General features: G+C 37.9%; 1 protein-coding gene across 1 annotated transcript; it reads left to right on the top strand.

Annotated features, from left to right (window-relative positions):
- Positions 1 to 205: 205 nt before the first annotated feature.
- On the top strand, positions 206 to 2902 carry LOC137952534 (myb family transcription factor MPH1-like). The gene is made up of 5 exons (XM_068799614.1): positions 206 to 438; positions 838 to 914; positions 1267 to 1436; positions 1976 to 2096; positions 2519 to 2902. Exons 1-5 carry the CDS (start codon positions 315 to 317, stop codon positions 2783 to 2785), a joined length of 759 nt encoding a protein of 252 aa, XP_068655715.1. The 5' UTR covers positions 206 to 314; the 3' UTR covers positions 2786 to 2902.
- Positions 2903 to 14378: the final 11476 nt, after the last annotated feature.

Below are 14378 nucleotides of genomic sequence, written 5' to 3'. Positions count from 1 at the left end.
CTTTTTTTCAAGGTCTTTTGGGTTGCAGTATGTGTTTGACTGGGGAACGTGCCTTGAAAGTCTGAAAGAGTGCCAGACTCTTTCTTCTCCGCTGCTGCTGCATATTTATATCTTCCATCCAGCAGTGATGGAGGAAGTCTAGGCCTGCCTAACATGGGAAGAAGGCCGACATTATTTATTGGAAAATAGAGGGGAACTACATAAAGGAGACTCTCCACAAGCAAACGGCTTTTCTTCTTCATCTTCTTCTTCGTTTCTCCATCTTCTTATTCTTCTTTGTGTCTACTTTTCTACCGGTGGGGAGAGGAAGTAATATGAGAGAACCTGGGAGAATTTCGGCGAGACAGTACAATAGATCGGAGGTTCCGCGGCTCCGGTGGACGGCAGAGCTCCATTCCCTCTTCATTGATGCCGTCGACCTTCTGGGTGGTCCGCACAGTAAGTTTGCAGCGTGAAAGCTTGGATCGGGCATTGATGTTTGCAGGATAACGAAGCCTCTTTCTCTGAAAAAACAAGCTCATCTCTGAAAGAAAGAAGGCAAAATTAAACTCAAACTGTATTTTTCTGTTGTAAAACTAACTGAATAATATGTAGATACCAGAATCTTAAAAGCGTTTGCATTTTCTGTTAGTGAAAAACCAGTAAAGGAAACTAACCAACAACTTCTGTTGTACTTTTCTCTCAACTTTTGTTTAAATTGCACTGTTCTTCGAGAAAAAAAATATAATATTGGTTATTTTAGTCTAAAAAATAGTTTATTGATTGATAGTTTTTTCTGTGTAATCTCTCCCTTTGTTTTTCTTTGCTTTTGAAATTTTGTTTAAACCCTTTTTGCAGAAGCAACACCAAAACGGATTCATGTCCTCATGGGCGTGAAAGGACTCACTATAGCTCATGTGAAGAGCCATCTTCAGGTACGATTTTCTTTTACCTAGGCAGTGAACCATGGATTCAAAGGAAACTGATCAATATAATCTATGAAAATCACAGCACTTTGAGTTCCAGTTTGTCCATGAGATCAGTCATGGAAGGGTTTTCATCTTCTCCAAATTAAACTTTTGGAGAGTATCGAGGATGAAATCCCTGTCAGTATTTCCCAGAATAGTTCTGGATACAGATTTGAAGTTTTGTACGTAGTTTTATGTTCCGTTCAAGAAAAATGCGGAATGGAAAGAGAACATAAATTAGCAATCTATATCGTTCGAATCCCCTCTACCACTTCCGGAATTTTGACGATCACCTTTAAGAATTTCTTCTGATTAACAGATGTACAGAGTTGCGAAGAGTGACGCAAATGTTAGAGGTCTTCTGCCCAAAGGTTCAACCCCGGGAAGACGGTATACGAGCGTCAAAAGTGTTGCAATTTTTGATTCATCGAGTTTCTGCACCTCACCTTCGCGGACTTGGGAGCCAAGCAGCAATTACTCATGTCAAAGGTAAACGTTGCTTTCGTAATTTCAGTTTCGTTTTACTGCACCTGATGCTTTTAGAACGATAAGAACTTCAAGCTTCAGCAGTCATTTCCATGGGAGCGAACAAAGAGTTCATCTGCTTAGCAGAAGAACCAGAAATCCATGGCAAACAACAAGCGGCAGAATCTATAGTTGAGCAGAGATAGTTTTCTGGGTTCTAAGATTCTTTAGCTTTATCCTTCATGAACGAAAGACGAAAGATTTTATGGTGATAAATTCATGAAATGAAGCATACTTGAACTGTTCTGCTGATTTTGACAGAAGCTTCAATAAAATCACACCTTACTTTGTCCATTTTCCAAACCTCTCCCTTTTAATTGCTGGTCCTCAGTGTGGCTTTCTGTTGCAGTAGGTCGGAACATTCGGTTCAGTAAAAAAAAAAAACATTTTCCTGAAGTTGTGGAAGATCACTGCCTGAACCTTATGCTCTATCTTCATTTTCATTATTTTCTGCACAAGAAATATCAGTCAGGACTCAGGATCTCTTAATTATGGGTGTTCAGATCAAAAGAGAATGAGCCATGGACACTTGAGCTCAGCAAAACATATCCTGGGAGAGAGAGCCTTTGGGGAAGTGATGGAAATTGCCACTGCAAAGAAGAGATGGAGAGCTTTGGAAGTCAGGTCAGCTTACTTTCCTCACAAGTTTTTTTATGGCATCGTTGAAATGTGAATCTCAAAATGAAGGGCCTAAAGGCCTGTTATGGAGTAGGGGAAGTTAAAAATTTTAGTTTCTCTAAAAAATTTGGACAAGGAGTTAGCATACAGAGGAAGTGAAAGAGGAATTCATTCTTTAATCATCCTAAGAAAGTGAATAACTGAAAAGAAATTTTTTCATTCTCTAGAGAAATAAAATTATAAAAGAGGATCATGTTTCCGAATATTATAGTCTCGATATGCTTTTGCTGATAAAAGAAACACATGCTAGCTCTAACAAAGTAGATAGCCCTAGAATAAACTTTTACTTTTCTTATGCACTAACCCTACATGAACAAAACTGAACTTTGAATCCTCAACTTCTTTCCTTTTAATCTCTTTGGTGGCAGCTCACCCAAATGACTTCACTCCAAGGGAAAACCAAAGAAGAGAACGCCAGAAACAGCTGCGAGCTCTCTCTCTCATTCGGGACATGGGAAGTGAATAGAGATGAAAACATGGAAGACACATCCTGCAATGGCGGTGAATCAGATATTAGTGAAGGAGGAACCTCAAGCAGGACTGCTGAAAATCACAAGCTTGTCATGGACGAGCACATAAACTTAGAGCTCTCCATATCAATCACTCCAAGTACAACATCTAAACACAATTCTTGAATTGACTAGTCATGGGTACTTATTCTCATTTTCTTCGTATGTTGCTTCTTTAGCCAATGTTGTAAAGGTTGACTCCTTGATCTCTCTTTGATCAGCTGTAAAATAACCCTTTAGTGTTCTCAGGATTTTCTCATTCCTTCTGATGTTCCTTGAAGTTATGTGTTGGTTGGAATATTTCAGTCCAGTCAATCATTCTGCTCAGGTTAATGGAAAGGATCTCCTATTTCTAGGGTATCCAGAGCTACATTATATAGAGAAAGAGAGGGGGGCGGGGGCTGTTACCTTGAAGGAATGTAGACTGAATAGACTGAATTCTGCATGAAAGGTGGATTTTTACCTTGGAGAAGGCTTAAATGTACACTGACACGACTAAAATATAACTAACAGCATCAAAATCAAAATAGATGATGATCACTATGATGAACACCACAAAGCACAGTTCTTGCATTTGATGTGTTGCAAGCAATAGTGGCAAACAACTCTAAGAATTATAAAGGAAGAAGAAAAATAAAGGAGAGACAAAAGAAAAAAGAATTTCTTCAATACAATTGTTTGCTATCTTCACAAGAGTAAATGGGTATTTATACTACTCAATAGATACATCTTATCACTCCAAAAGTCACTAATCAATAGATGTATTCTTAGTGCCTAGCCAAATGTTCCTAACAAACTGGTCTAAAAAAAACCAGCCTGGTAGGAACTTCCTGAAAAGCTAGCGCACCCCCCGAAATCTATCACCATTAGTTCACGTTCCTAACAGACCAGTCTATTGGGAACATTTGGCTAGACACTAGCAAATGGTATCAAAGTTGGGCGCCAGGTTTGGCGTTCGAATCCTCGGACCAGTAAGTGGGAGGGGATTAGGAACGTGAACTGTTGGTGACAGATTTCGGGGTGTTCGCTAGCTTTTCAGGAAGTTCCTACCGGGCCGGTTTTTGACCGGTTTGTTGGGAACATTTGGCTAGGCACTAACAAATGGTAAAGTTCCTACCGGATCGGTTTTTTGACCGGTCTATTGGGAACATTTGGCTAGGTACTAACAAATGGTATCAGAGCTGGGTGTCAGGTTCGGCGCTCGAATCCCCGGACCAGCAAGTAGGGGGGGATTAGGAACGTGAACTGTTGGTGACAGATTTCGGGGTATGTGCTAGCTTTTCGGGAAGTTCCTACCAGGCCGGTTTTTTTACCGGTCTGTTGGGAAATTTTGGCTAGGCACTAACATGTATCTTATCACATCAAAAGATATTAGTCAATGGATGCATCTTATCACATCAAAAGACATTAATCAATGGATGCATCTTATTTTCGATTTTGTTGAATAACTTGTAGTAAATCAACAATAACTTCTTCTAGAAAATATCAATTCATAAATGGTCTAATTCATTGGAACCTAGACAGGTATATTTTTCCAATGACATATTATTTGCACTATTTAAATGAAAATAGACCCTTCAAATCTTGCTTTGCTTCCTATCAAGTTTAATATCCAACACCCCCTCTTAAACTTGATATCTTTGCAACACTTATCAACATTCTCAGCTTCTGAAAACTTTCATATTTGAGAGGCTTTGTGAATATGTTAGCAGTTTGATCAAGTGACTTCACATATTCCATCTCAACTTCCATTTTTTCAATACACTCTCGGATGAAATGATATCTTGTATCAATATGCTTGGATCGATCATGAAACACTGGATTCTTTGCTAGAGCAAGTGCTGATTTATTGTCTATCATAATCTCGATTGCTTCACTTTGTTCTAAATGGAGCTCCTTTGATAGTCTTCTTAACCAAATTGCATGACAGGCAGAAAAAGTTGCAGCAATATACTCAGATTCACATGTTGAGAGAGTGACTATGGGTTATTTCTTGGAACACCAAGAAATTGCACTATTTCCCAAAAAGAAGACAAACCCAGTAGTGTTTTTTCTATCATCAATATCTCCAGCATAGTCACTATCACAAGACCCTCTCAACTTGAATTCATTTGAAGATGAATACAAAATTCCATAGTCAAAGGTACCTTTGAGATAACAAAGAATCCTTCTAGTCGCTTTCATGTGCGTTTCAGAGGGATTTTCCATGAATCGACTCACAATTCCAACTGAAAACAAAATATCAGGCCTAGTACAAGTCAAGTACCTCAAACTTCCCGCAAGACTTTTGAATAAAGTTAGGTGTACTCTTGCTCTATCGTCCATTTTAGAAAGCTTCATGCCACGTTCCATGGGGGTATTGGTGGGGTTACAATTCACCATGTTGAATTTCTTTATCACTTCTTTTGCATAAGCCTCTTGAGAGATGAAAATTTTATCCTCCATTTGCTTTACTTCAATTCCCAAGAAATAAGACATGAGGCCCATGTCTTCTTGAAGTCTTCAAACATTCTAGGATTACTTCCTATGAAAATAAGATCATCAACATAGACACAAAAAAAAAATCCTCCATTTTCTTGTTTTACATAAAGTACATATTCATGCATGCACCTAGTAAAACCATTCTCTTTGAAGTACTTATCAAGACGCTTGTACCAACCTTTTGGCGCTTACTTGAGTCCATACAAAGCCTTTTTCAATTTTAGCACTTTCTCTTGATGGCCTTTAACAACATATCTTAATGGTTGTTCAACGTGGACCTCCTCTTTTAGATAACCATTCAGAAAACGGACTTTACATCCATTTGATGAATCTTCCAATGATTTTGAGCTGCAAGAGAAATTAGCAATTGGATTGTCTCTAGGCGAGCAATAGGAAAAAATACTTTTTCATAGTCAATGCCTTGTTTTTGCATGTACCCTTAGCAACTAACCTCGCTTTGTATCTCTCTAACTTCTTCCTAGAATTCTTCTTAGCTTTGTATGCCCATTTAAATCCAATAGCCCGATGACCACTTGGAAGAGAAACAAGTTTCCAAGTGTCATTCTTTTCAATGGCTTGAATTTCTTCATTCATGGCTTCCCACCTTTTCTCTTTTACTGCTTCTTCAAAACTCAAAGGTTCATCATTAGAGAAAAAATAAAATAAGTTTTCATCTTCTAAGTTTTCAGTTTCATTGTAGATGTCTACAAGGTTCCGATATCTTTGAGGTCCTTCACTTGAGCAAGATGAAGGTGAAGAAAATGACGATGATGTTTGAGATAGTGTATTTGGTGAAGTTGGAGGAGTAATTTCACCTTGAGTTTGTTGCACTGTAGACTCTTCTTCTTCAAAGTATGAAAGGAAATCATAGACTCCTTCCTCATTATCAATCCAATCTCATGAAACATCTTCTTCAAACTCAACATCTCTACTTACTAGAATTTTATTATTGCTAGGAATGAAGACCTTGTAGCCTTTTGAATTTTTGTCATTAGCCAATGAACACAAACTTCTTGCTTCTATCATCGAGCTTAGATCTCTCTTGTTCTGGAACATGAACATAGGCTACTGATCCGAAAACTCGCAAGTGTGACACACTTGGCTTCTGTCCACTCCATGCTTCTTGCGGCGTTACATTTTTTAAGTTTTTTGTTGGTGATCGATTTGAGAGATAGACTATACAAACAACAACTTCTGCCCAAAATTCTTTTGGCATCATCTTGCTCTTCAATATTGTTCTAGCCATGTTGAGGATTGTTCTATTTTTCCTCTCTGCAACTCCATTTTGTTGTGTCGATCTAGGAAATGTTAAAGGGTGACGAATTCCATGTCTTTCACAAAAATTATTGAATTTATTGGAAGTGAATTCTCCCTCTAGATCGGTTTGTAGTGCTTTAATCTCATAACCATTTTCTTTCTCAACTCGAATTTTAAACTTTTTGAATGCCTCAAAAGCCTCACTCTTGTACTTCAAAAAATATATCCATATTTTTCTAGAAAAGTAATCAATAAAAAGGATAAAGTAAGAGTTTTTACCAAGAGATTGAGGCTTGATAGGACCGCATACATCAACATGGATTAGTTCAAGTGGACTGGTAGCTCTTCTAGTAAATTGTTTCAAAAAACTCTTTCTTGAATGCTTGCCAAGTAAGCACGCTTCACATACTTGATTGGAAAAATTAACTTTTGGAATGCCCTTCACTATATTCTTTTCTTCAAAGTCTCTAAGTCCTCCAAAGTTTAGATGACCGAATCTCATGTGCCAAATCCATGATGGATCTTTCACACAAGCTTTTAAACACATTGCTCCAATGTTCTTCATATCAAACATAAATATTTGATTCTTTGTCATTGCAACCTTAGCAATAAGATTGGCTTCTCGATCTCTAAGCCATAGAAAGCGATCTTCCATGGTGATTTTGTAGTCACTCTCCAAAAATTGCCCAATACTCAAAATATTATTTTTTATCTTGGGAATGTAATAAACATTATGAAGAATTTTGTGGCCACTACCTTTCAATTGAAAATAAGATTGTACCTTTACGTTTAATCTCCACATTTGTATCGTCACAAAAACGTACATGGCCCATTACGTTATGGTCAAGTTCCACAAATTTGCTTCTATCACCTACCATGTGGTTGCTAGTGTCATTATCAAAGTACCATGTACTATTTTCTCCCACGGGCTCATCCTTTAGTGAAAGGAATAATGTAGGCTCCTCAACTTCTTCCTTGTGCTCAATCAATTTTGACTCTTCAACTACTTTCATGAATTGACACTCCCATGAGCAATGCCCATATTTCCCACAAGAATGACATTCAATTTTGGATTTGTCAATTTTTAACTTATTATTTCTCCATTAATTGCCTCCATTGTTACCTCTTCCTCTGCCTCTTCCACGACTTCTCTGAGAAGTCTGGTTTCTATTATCAAAAATACAATTTTGCTCATCATTACCTCTTCCTTGACTACGTCCACGTCCTTGACCTCTTCCACCTCTTAAAGTGTTTTCACTTTGAGATTTGAGAGATAAATTTGCTTGTAAGGCTTGCTCAACTTGCTCTTGTTTTGCCTCGCTTCATTCTCTTCTCTTGGGCTCGTAATGACCCATTTAATTCATCAATGGACATGATCTCCAAGTCTTTAGACTCTTCAATGGCTACCACCACTTGATTGAATTTTGTGTTGAGAGAGCGTAGAATATTCTCAACAACCCGAACATCTTCAATATTTTCTCCTAGCTTTTTCATTTGATTCACTACTGCCAAGACTTTTGTGAAGAAATCTGAGATAGACTCGGTCTCCTTCATCAAAAGTGATTTAAACTCAGCCCTTAGAGTTTGAAGATGTACCTTTTTAACTCTGTCAACTCCCATACAGATTTTTGAAGAGTATCCCATGCTTGTTTGGATTTGGTGTCGTTGGCAACCTTCACAAACATGTCATCATCCAAACCTCGATGAATGACAGTAAGTGCACATTGATCCATCTTCCTCTTTTTATCCAAAGCTTCATTTTCATTTGTTAGCAAAACCACTTCATTTTCTTGTTCTTCAAAATCTTTCTCAACTATCTCCCATAATCCTTGAGAGCCAAGGATGACTTTCATCCGAATTGACCAACTCTCATAATTGGTTTTGGATAATTGTAGATATTGGAAAAAAAATGCTCTCTTTGAACTCATTCTCTCAACCTCGCTCTAATCCCACTTTGTTGGAAGTAATAGTTGGCAAACAACTCTAATAAATATAAAGAAAGAAGAAAAATAAAGGAGAGACAAAAGAAAAAAAGAATTTATTCAATACAATTGTTTGCAATCTTTACAAGAGTATATGGGTATTTATATTACTCAAAAGAAACTAATCAATAGATACATATTATTACTCCTAAAGTCACTAATCAATAGATGTATTTTATCACATAAAAAATATTAGTCAATGGATGCATCTTATCACATCAAAAGACATTAATCAATGGATTCATCTTATTTTCGATTTTGTTGAATAACCTATAGTAAATTGACAATAAATTATTCTAAAAAATATCAATTCATGAATGGCCTAATTCATTGGAACCTAGACAGATATAGCTTTCCAATGACATATTATTTTTACCATTTAAATAAGAATAGACCCTTCAAATGTTTCTTTGATTCTAGTCAAGTTTAATATCCAACATGATGATGGTTTGCTATAAGATGAAATTATTAGTTGAGCCGATGAGATTTTTTTGATAAGGTTTCCTTTAAGATGGATTTATCAGTTGTAGAGTAAAATGAGCTCATGAGATTCTTTCGATACTTACCTTGAGATATCAATTAGAGTCGTCTATTCATATGAATGGATGACTTTTGATTGTTTCCAAACACTGAATATAGCTTCAAGAAACCCAAAACGTACAACGATGTGATTATTCAACTTGAATTGTACCATCTTGGCAAGCTACAAACCTGGGTGATTAAAAAAGTATAGTTACGATGTTATAATTGTTCCTCAATTTCTGCCTTTTTACGAGGTCAAGATATGTTGATTCTTTGTATAAATGAGAGTTGTTTCCTAATATGAGTGCATCTCACTCACCTTGCTCATGAGATGGAAGAGACTAGCATATTTAAACCCCTTTTTATGTCACTTATTTATACCCAACTTCTCTTTCACGACCATACTTTTAGAAAAACTTAAGGTCCTAAATATTTGCACATTTTCCCTATTCGGAAGCAAGGCTAAATTTCAATGTGACTGATGCGGGATGTGCATGGCTTGATGATTCTAATGGTGAATAGGGGAAGAAAAGAGGAGAAACAGAGACAAAGAAGAGGAATTGAAGGAAACGTTTAATTCATCATCAATTTGTCCACTAATTTGATTTAAATCACTTAATAAAGGAGAAACTGAAATTCAAAATTCAAAACGAGATAAATTACTAATTGATAAATCTCGTAAAATCGGGAAGATAAAAAAAATGAATTACAAAAAAATGGAATCACCCAACCACAATGTGGTAGGTCTTGGTGGGGCACGATGCCTTCGAGTGTAAACTCATGTGGCTAGTGACATACTGGTGTCCTCACCAACTTTCCTGGGGTAGGCGAATCTTGACCCTGTCAAGTGTAGCTCTTGGAGGCTCTGATAATACTCGAACAAATCTAGATCCATCTATTGTAGTGTCTCGTGAGAAATTCAAGTGTTGTCTCAATCTGGATACCCTGTCCAACATACTAAGAAACGTTGAACTACATTGTTCTTGGTAAAAACCATTTATTTATCTAAAATATAGCATTAATATGATCTTTTTGTGCTGGTGGGAGAGGAAGAGGGGAAGCAGTCAAAGGAGCTACAAGGGTGGGAATAGGTATTGTATCAGACAAAGTGGTAGAGTCATAAGGAGTTGGATAAAATGAATCATCAGGAATGGATGGACTCCTGTATGGTAAAAAATCCTCAATGTTAAAAGTGGAGCTAATGCTAAATTCAGGCGGTAAATCAACAACATAAGCATTAGTTTATACTCTTTTCAGCACCTTAAATGGTCCTACATTATGGCCTTGTAGCTTTCGAGTGCGCCCTGAAGTTAACTGCTTGGATCGAATCCGAACCATGACATAGTTACCCTCATTAAATTCTTTAGCATTTTTTCACATATCATCATACATTCTGTACTAGGCATTACTTGCGTGAATACGTTTATTAACTTGAGCAAGGGGAGACATTGATATGATATCTAAAGGTTTCTTAAGTTCATACCCTTGGACAACTTGAAATAGACTCACACCTACTGACCTATTCAAAAAGTTGTTGTATGCAAATTGTGCAGTTAGAAGAATTAAGTCCCATGTCCGATGATGGTCACCAACAATTCATTGAACTAGGTTCCCCAAATTGTTGTTAACAACTTCAGTCTGACTATCAGTCTGTGGATAGTATGCAGTAGAAAATTTTAATTGTGTACCTACTAAGTCTCACAAAGTTTTCCAAAAGTAGCTCATGAAGCGGACATCCCTTTCAGAAACTATAGTCTAAGGAAGATTGTATAGTTTGATAATCTCATCAAAGAATAGTTGAGCCACTCTGGATGCATCTGAAGTTTAAGCATAAAGGATAAAATGAGCCATCTTGGAAAAAACGATCTACCACAATAAAGATGTAGTCATTTTTTCGAAAGGTATGTGGTAGACCTAAGACAAAATCGATGTTGAGGTCTTGCCAAAGGCATGTAAGGACTGGTAGGGGCATATATAACTCAATGTTTTGTTTCTTATGTTTACCCAATTGACATGTCCTACACTATCCAACCAATTTTGCGACATCATTTTTTAAGCTCGGCCAGTAAAATCAACTTTCCACTTCCACAATTGTTTTAATTCGCCCAAAATGTCTCTAAGTCCTCCCACATGGAGTTTCCAAACCAAAAAGTCTCGCATTGACAGACAGGGAACGCATAATTTAGAAATAAATAGTCATCCTGGAGATAGAAGTCAATGATGATGCATCGTCGTCCCTCGCAAATCAGTGTACACCTTACCAAAGTTTGGGCAGAAAGCGTAGTCATCTTTGATCTTCTGAAAACCAGTAACTTGCACACACACACACTCTCGGATTAGTGCTTCATGACAAAAGAATATGCTTGTAGGTACTCTACCCATCACTCATGCCTAGAATTAAGTTTCTTTTGAGAATTGAGATATCGAAAGGCCTCGTGATCGGAGTACAAGATAAATGCATGTGAAAGGAGATAGCGGCGCCAATAACATAAAGCGTGTACAATCGTATAGAATTCCTTATCATAGGTCGAGTATTTTTGTTTAGCATAGTTAAGTTTTTCACTAAAATACGTGATCGAATGTCGCTATTGACTTAGCACTCCACCTATTTTGATACCTAATACATTGCATTCAACTTTGAAAACCTTAAAAAATCAGGTAATCTCATGACATGTGCCTTTGTCATACGTTTCTTAATTTTTTGGAAAGCGTCAGAGAACTTTTGACCACGTGAACTCTCCTTTCTTCATGCAATCTATGATGGGTGTCATGATGGACCTTAATCCCTTGATAAATCGTCAGTAAAAAGTGGCTAAACCATGAACACTATGAACCTCATGAATGGTAGAAGGTTTTAGCCACTCAACAATTGTTTTTACTTTTTAGGGATCTGTAGTGAGACCAAGAGCTACTACAAAGCCCAAGAATACCACTTGATCAGTCAGGAAGGAGCATTTCTGGAGATTGGCATAAAGTTTTTCCTTTCAGAGTGTGTGGCAAACTAGGCAGTGGTGGTCAATGTAATGGTCTTTGGTTTGATTATAAAGGAGAATTTCATCAAAATAGACAACTAAGAACCTACCAAGAAATGGTCGAAACATTTGTGTCATCATGCACATAAAAGTTCTAGGTGCAATTGGTAGCCCAAATGGCATAACCATCTATTCATACAACCCATCTTTTCTCTTAAAGGTAGTCTTCCATCGTCTCCCGAGCATACCCGAATTTGGCGATAACCAATTTTAAGCTCGATCTTTGAAAATATAGTAGTACCCATCAACATATCTATCATATCTTCCAGTCGGGGAATTGGAAATCGATACTTCATGGTGATTTTGTTGATGACCCTATTATCCACAAACATTCACTAAGTGGCATCCTTCTTTGGTATTAGTATGATCGTGTTAAGCATGTAACTAATACTACCCAAAAGATCGGCCTGTTAGGTAGCGGAAAGCCAAGTACTTAACCCCAAGACCATAACAGTACACCCACCCTCCCGAGCCGACGCCCATGGCGGCCGGGATTAACACACGCAGTATTTGGCCAGGATTTATCACACCCAACTATCGGGACGCCCGGGATTAACACATATAGACGCCCGAGTGGGAAACGAACTCGGGACGTAGTGCCTACTCTGATATCAAATGTTAACCACCTAACCAATACTATCACAAAGACCGGCCTGTTAGGTAACGAAAAGCCAAACACTTAACCCGAGGACCATAACAGGTCGATACTACGCAAGGACTTAAACTCTCCTTTATGAATCCTTTTTGGAGGAGTTCATTCACTTGCCACAATAATTCTCCATGTTCTACGGGATTCATGCAATGCGGAAGATTTGGCAATGTGGTAGATTGGCAATGTGGCTCATGGCACCAAATCTATGGCGTATTGGATGTCACGCATAGGTGACAGTGTATCTTGAAACTCTTCGGGAAAGATATCTTAGAATTCTCTTAAGATGGACTCAACTTCAGGCTGGGGATTGCCAGAGGATTTCAGGGGTACCTTGCGGGCTACTACTACAAAAAGTGAATACTCATGTAGTATTTCATGTTTCAAATCTTCAGGCCTTATAAAATTCAAGGTTTTCTTTTGGGAGCTCAATTATGTTTTACCCAACGTAATAGGATTTGGTGGCAGTGGTTTAAGGCGGATCATCTTTCCGTTAAACAAGAAGTAAATATTTGAGCACCCATAAATGGTAACTTCTCGGTCATACAACTAGGGCCTGTCCAAGATGATGTGACCTACATCTATAGTAATTACATCACACCAGATGTCTTCCTTATATTCGAGGAATTGAATGGGAACCAAACATCTACCCTTGACTGAAATGGAGATGTCATCGACCTACAAAACTTGATAGAGTTTGGGATGTGGAACTCTCTTTAGGTCGAGGTGGAAAACGGTCCAAGATGAAACGACATTGATGCGATAACTAGTATCAATAATGACCTTGTAGCCCTTATCTTCATATTTGATGTAAGTGTGAAAGATAGTAGTCTGACACCAGTCATCAAACTCCTTGTTGAGTGAACGCACATCAAACAACATCTAGCTTGTTAACGGGAGTGTGAGCGGGCCTCACGCAATTCACAGTGGTTGTGTTTTCCTCACCTGTCTCATTTTGGAGATCAAAGTAAGTAAGATCAGGCTCGTACTTCATGTTTTAATGGTCTTTCTGTGAGTATTCTGGGCTCGAGTGCTACAATTTGGATGCGATGTGTCCAAATCCTCGACACTTATGACGCTGAATCCTCAAATTGAATTTTTACAATTCTTTTCCTACCCTTGATGACCAGACTGTGATTCAATATCTAGGGGGAGCTCCTAAAATTGACTTTCTTGAGGCTTGAAAAATGGTGGTGGAAGACTTAAAAGGATTGTATGAGTATCTGACCCTCGTGTGTGTGGAAATTTGGAGGCTAACTCGTAATTATTTGCAAGTGCGTAAACATCCTCCATAGTTGTGACACCCCAAAGCATCATCTCTTGTCCAAGGTCATTATTTAGGCTCTTTCGGAACCTGGTTAAAGTGATGACCTCGTCTTCCGTATCAGAAAACTACATTCCAAACTCATCAAATTGAGCAATGCACTTGGCAAATGATTTATTTCCTGCCTAAGATTGTGCCACTGATCTAGAAAGGTGTTTCTTTTGGAAGGGGGCAGGTATTTTGTCTAGAGCTTGAGTTTTATTTCCTCTACGTGAGTAATAGGAAGCTCGCGTCATTAATGGTACCAAGTTGTTCCAAAATTTCTAGAATCGTGAGCCTCTCATTAGCGGTACCAAGTTGTTCCAAAATTTATTTGAGGGTACCATCTTTGGTGTCTATAATGGAGGATGATGCATTTTCTGACATGATGCGACCACTACGTAAATGCCTGTATTATTGAATTCCAGCAAGTAAGCTGAAACAAACTCTATGCTTGTTAAAGTGTCTTGCTTATGGCTTGTTTTGTGTCTAA

Source organism: Aristolochia californica, unplaced genomic scaffold (assembly GCF_029961685.1).
Source record: "Aristolochia californica isolate CCGP_79_NKW_82.1479 unplaced genomic scaffold, dmAriCali1.0.hap1 SCAF_16, whole genome shotgun sequence".
NCBI lineage: Eukaryota > Viridiplantae > Streptophyta > Magnoliopsida > Piperales > Aristolochiaceae > Aristolochia > Aristolochia californica.
The sequence above is the reverse complement of the archived record's forward strand: the minus strand, read 5'-3'. Positions and strand labels throughout refer to the sequence as shown.

Bases quoted from the DNA above. Each gene is read 5' to 3' on its own strand.
- LOC137952534 (XM_068799614.1), top strand. From the start codon at position 315: ATGAGAGAACCTGGGAGAATTTCGGCGAGACAGTACAATAGATCGGAG. The intron at 915-1,266 runs GTACGATTTTCT...TCTGATTAACAG, and splicing joins ATGTGAAGAGCCATCTTCAG to ATGTACAGAGTTGCGAAGAG. The intron at 2,097-2,518 runs GTCAGCTTACTT...CTTTGGTGGCAG, and splicing joins TGGAGAGCTTTGGAAGTCAG to CTCACCCAAATGACTTCACT.